The 6,036-nt window shown below is 32.8% G+C and overlaps 1 protein-coding gene across 1 annotated transcript; it reads right to left on the reverse strand.

Moving 5' to 3' along the window:
• Positions 1–1,135: 1,135 nt before the first annotated feature.
• On the reverse strand, positions 1,136–1,879 carry LOC116001307. Its single transcript, XM_031241193.1, has 3 exons — positions 1,766–1,879; positions 1,335–1,524; positions 1,136–1,224 (listed from the first exon to the last, which is right to left on the reverse strand). The coding sequence occupies exons 1-3, from the start codon at positions 1,877–1,879 to the stop codon at positions 1,136–1,138; spliced, it is 393 nt and encodes a 130-aa protein (XP_031097053.1).
• Between the last annotated feature and the right edge of the window lie 4,157 nt (positions 1,880–6,036).

Consider the following 6,036-nt stretch of genomic DNA (forward strand, 5'->3'; position numbering starts at 1 on the left):
CAAACATGTGTGTTTTCTCAACATACCTATATGAATCCTATCAAAAGATTTGTAACAAAAATATATGCACATAATCTCAAGTAAAAATTTCTCAATAGCTCAAACAATTAACAAGACACACTAGAAGCTGAAACTGACAAAAATTTCAGAAATCATTACCTGAATTGCAGAATTTTCTGAGGAAAATCGGTAGCATAATTTAACATCAAATTTTCCAGATATGAAGTACAGAGAGTCTACACTATGCACAAACAATTTCAAGCCAATCCAAAGTATAGAAGTATTTGTTTCGAAATTTTTCCCAACACTGCGCTGAGCAGAAGTTTAACTGACAACGTTCTTTTTTCACGAATTTTGTTTCCAAACCGCGCCAGTCAGAATTTTCTTAGTCAACGAATGAATTGAGTAATTTTTTTCCTTTTCAAGCACAATAAAATCATGATATATCATCCATACACATAAACAAGGAAGAATAGATATGTTTACAGCGTGAAAGTAGGTTTTGATAGACATAAACACTTACTTGCATCCTAAATTCACCAAAATTCCCGAATCCTACACTTGCTCCGCCTCAGCTTCACATTATACCCAAACACAAATACCAAATACACACATAAGCATACCCATAAATTATAAACAACTTACAAATAGATGACGTAGAGGGAAAAACGCTAAGTGACGCCGAAAACGAAGAAACTGTGATGATGATGAAACTAGGTCTTCTCTCTCTTCTTTTTTTTTTATTTTTATTTTTTACGAATACGTGAGTGGCTGCTCTAAGGAAAATTAATGTGTGTGTGTGTGTGTGTGTGTGTGTGTGTGTATATATATATATATATATATATATATATATATATATATATATATATATAAGTTTTCTAATTTTTAAAATCTAAAGCCACAAGTGTAAGTCTTCTTAAACTCATATGCTCTGTGTGTGTCTAAAATTAGGAATTAGTTATTATATTAAGTTTAGGAATAAAATAATAGCAGATTAGTTGACTAATCTCAAATAATTTTGGGTCTCATAGAATAGTATAATAATAAGTTAATATAATTATAAATCATATAATAATAAATTTTATTTATATCCATGTCAAAAATAATTAATAATATTAATTAAAAATACCGAATGTCACAATCTACCCTGCTTAAAAGATGCTTCATCCTCAAAGCAAAACCATAAGGCAACAAGGAAGACTCGAAAAAGAAGGAACTCAACCTCTCACAAAGAGAGTTTACAAAGAGAGTTTTACACACACTAAGGAAAGGTGCGGTGTTAATTCTACCCACCCTAAGAAATAATGTTACGTCCCCGTAACTTAAACAAGTACCTTGATCGAACAAAGTCGGGTAACGGTTTCTCATATCATCATCTACTTCCCAAGTGGCCTCTTCTGTCAGGTGGTTCAACCACAAAGCCTTAACGAGCTTCACAACTTTCCTTCGGGTTTCCCTTGTTTTAGTATCAAGAATCTTTATTGGTTTTTCCTCATAAGTTAAAGACTCGTCCATCTCCACGATCTTACAATCACAACAACGGTGTTCTTAGTATCACCATCACCCATTTACGCATTTAAGGGTCCCAAAACAACATTCTTTCTTACCTCTGAACATAATATATGTGAACTATCATGCACGCACTTCTTCAATTGAGATGCGTGGAATACATCATGTACCTTATCGGACAACATTTAAAACAGCTTAGGTAAGTCTAATTCCAAAATTTTTAACAATAATCACTTTTTAGTAGTGAGGTCGTTACCTTATCCAACTCTGTTGGTAAAGACAATCGATAGGCTACATTCCCAATCCTTTCCAAAACTTCATATGGTCCAATAAATCTAGGACTTAGCTTTCCCTTCCTTCTGAATCTCATTACCCCTTTCGTAGGTGAGACTTTGAGTAACACCTATCATAATAATACAACTTATTCCTATGTATATAAATACCATGTGATTATACATCTCTTAATACGTTAGTCAAATTTACCTTTTCGCTTTCTTGAAATTCAATCAATGATCTGCATAAGATTTATGTTGATCTTGGGCTATCTTCATCTTTTCTTGAATTTTTCTGATTTTCTCTGTTGTTTCTTGCAAGTATTGTGGCCCCAACACCACCGTATCTACGGTATCTTCCCAACTGACATTGATGTAGTTTATGGGGTGATGTGTGATGAGTGGTATGGAAGTGGTGAAACGAAGAGTCAAGACTCCCGAGTGTCGTGTCTCTCAAGGATGACAAATTGGAGCGAATTAGTGTTGACATTAAAGGTGTTAAGAGGTAAGAGTTACAAGGATTACTACAGATCATTTAGATGATATGTTGGGGGTCTGAGAACAAGATTAAACTAAGGAATGTAAAGGGGATGCATGTCATTGTAACACCCCCAAATTTTATAAGCTTGAATACTCCAAAACAAACTATCTTTCTTACTAAGCATATTGAAAATAAATGCGGAAGCAAAATCAAACTATACCCAATGGGGTGTTATGCCACGCTCGGGCCAACTCACTAAACCCAAACGCACAGGCTACAAGCTTTCTAACTACAATCTATATTACAACAATTTTTTATCTAGATTAAAAATCAACTATAATACAACAATTTGGATTCTAAACTAATCTGTTTAAACCAAGAGACAACTCCAATGGCAACTAGCTCTACATCGCGCTCTCAAAACGAGTCACCTCCATTAAACCCTGAAAACAGTAAGGTTTGGAAAACACAAACAAACAAAATTAGCATAACATGCTAAGTAAGGTTCATTTTGCCCCGTAAAATATGTACCTTTTGGTTTGGAAATAATATACTTTTAAAAGATAGTTTTAAAATGAATACTATGAGACTTGGAATATAAATATAGGAAAAGAGTAAATCGTTTGTAGAGATTAGAACACTAGTGAAGTATCAAATCAAAGTGCAATATACATAAGCCAACATTAAGCTAATGCAAGAACTTCATTTAAGAACAAACTTCTCCTCATACAATCATCTATTTGGTATAGTAAACAAATTTTACTCCAGTAAAAGACATAACTCCACAAGAACAATTTTCAAGCATATGATAACTTCAATAATTCAATATATACATAAGTACAAACACAAGAAGAAAACAAAGCATAACAAAAGTCTCAACAACAAGCTTATATAACAATAGTAACTCATTTAAAGTTTATATGATACTAGTAGCTCATCTCAAGCTTAGTAATAATAATAGCCCATCTCAGGCTTAATGATAGTAATGGCCCATCTCAGGCTTATGTAATAATAATGGCCCATCTCAGGCTTAATAATAATAATGGTCCATCTCAGGCTTAATAATAATAATGGCCCATCTCAGGCATATATAATAATAATGGCCCATCTCATGCTTAATATTAGTAATGGCCCATCTCAGGCTGAATAATAAAAATGGCCCATCTCAGACTGAATAATAATAATGGCCCATCTCAGGCTTAATAATAATAATGGTCCATCTCAGGCATATATAATAATAATGGCCCATCTCAGGCTTAATATTAGTAATGGTCCATCTCAGGCTGAATAATAATAATGGCCCATCTCAGGCTTAATAATAATAATGTGCAAAGTAGTATTTCTCTAGATTACACATTTCCTCCAAAATCAATAATCCTTCAAAAGTAAATATAACTCATATCTAGAGCCGTCAAAACGGGCTTAGCCCGTCCCGCCCCGCCAAAAGGGCGGGGCGGGCTCTAATTTTTTGAGCCCGTTTTAAGGCGGGCTTTTTAGCCCGCTCCCGCCTAACCCGCGGGCATGGCGGGCCGGCGGGGGCCCGCCAAATGTATAATAAAAAATTATTAAAATAAATAAATACTACAATAGTAAATCCATAACATTTAATATGTCTTTTCATCTTGATTATATTACTAACATTAGTGTGTGTGTAATATATATATACACCCTTTTGTATAATTAATGTAATAGTAATTGAATTTTGGTTTACAGTGTAAACTATAAATCAAAATTCAATATATAATTACATTGAATTTTATAAACTAATTATATAATTATATAATTATATTAGTTTTCAATCTATAAATTAATACACTAATTATAATATACGGAGTATAAACTGTAAACTAACACTATATAATTATAATATATAGCTAACTGTACTGTAAACTAATACAATAATTAATATATATATATATCCCATCTCAGACTGAATAATAATAATGGCCCATCTCAGGCTTAATAATCTGGAATAATAATAATGGCCCATCTCAGGCGGTCCATCTCAGGCATATATAATAATAATGGCCCATCTCAGGCTTAATATTAGTAATGGTCCATCTCAGGCTGAATAATAATAATGGCCCATCTCAGGCTTAATAATAATAATGTGCAAAGTAGTATTTCTCTAGATTACACATTTCCTCCAAAATCAATAATCCTTCAAAAGTAAATATAACTCATATCTAGAGCCGTCAAAACGGGCTTAGCCCGTCCCGCCCCGCCAAAAGGGCGGGGCGGGCTCTAATTTTTTGAGCCCGTTTTAAGGCGGGCTTTTTAGCCCGCTCCCGCCTAACCCGCGGGCTGGCGGGCCGGCGGGGGCCCGCCAAATGTATAATAAAAAATTATTAAAATAAATAAATACTACAATAGTAAATCCATAACATTTAATATGTCTTTTCATCTTGATTATATTACTAACATTAGTGTGTGTGTAATATATATATACACCCTTTTATATAATTAATGTAATAGTAATTGAATTTTGGTTTACAGTGTAAACTTAAATCAAAATTCAATATATAATTACATTGAATTTTATAAACTAATTATATAATTATATAATTATATTAGTTTTCAATCTATAAATTAATACACTAATTATAATATACGGAGTATAAACTGTAAACTAACACTATATAATTATAATATATAGCTAACTGTACTGTAAACTAATACAATAATTAATATATATATATATATATATAATCAAGTTCAAAACATTAGTAAATTATATAAATGATTTGTTATTAACTTATGGATTAACACTTATTTATTAGTCATTATTGTGTTTAAAAAATTACAAATACATTACTATATGTTTAAATTATCCAAATTATTTTAGTATACACTTACTACATTTTTATATTAATTTTTATTTAAATTTAAAACTTTTAAAATTTGGCGGGCCCCCGCCAAGGCCCGCGGGCTTAAGGCGGGCGGGGCGGGTTGCCTCTACTTAGGCCCGCTTTTTGCGGGCTTTTTAGCCCGCCCCGCCACAAAGGCGGGCTTTGACGGGCTTTGGCGGGGCGGGCCCGCCAGCCCGCATTGACAGCTCTACTCATATCCTCCAATAAAATTATAGTTTCACTAATTTCAATAAACTTTGATTTTCAAACATAATTTCTCAAGGTAGGAGTTTTCACCGAACTCTATAACAATATTCAAGAATATATATAGACATAACACTTTAAAAATCATATATATTATTTCATTAAACTAGTATAATATTAAATGGATTGAGGTAGTTTAAATGGAATAAACTCAAGTTATTAAGTATAAAGGTCTAAGGTTCAACTCTCATTTGAAGTAGAATAGATCTTTTTATGAGTTTATTATGTATATAAAATCTAATGTAAACAGGGAAGCAATCAAGGGTAGTCAAACCCACATCCTCACAACTACTATTGCAACACCGAAACCACACTACCATGTAACGAAAAGGTTCTATAAAACCGAAAGCAGTAGATACCCTACGAAATTTCAGCCCCAAAATCCACTCCAAACACGTCAAGATACAACTCCAAAAATACATCAACACTTCCAAACTTTAAAACATGAATATACACTATTTTAGGAACAAAATAACACCATATTAACACAATTCAATTTCTAAAGATTTAAAGTAGCAAAATAACCAATAATTTTAACAATAAAACTTAGGGCAAAATAGTTTGGACATTCATGAATCCTTACCTCCATAGCTAAAGCTCCAAAAATCCATCTCTTAATCTTCTCTTCCAAACCCTCCTCTTCTTTTCTCAAGCCAAAACA

The sequence above is a fragment of the Ipomoea triloba genome, chromosome 13 (assembly GCF_003576645.1).
Source record: "Ipomoea triloba cultivar NCNSP0323 chromosome 13, ASM357664v1".
Classification (NCBI taxonomy): domain Eukaryota; kingdom Viridiplantae; phylum Streptophyta; class Magnoliopsida; order Solanales; family Convolvulaceae; genus Ipomoea; species Ipomoea triloba.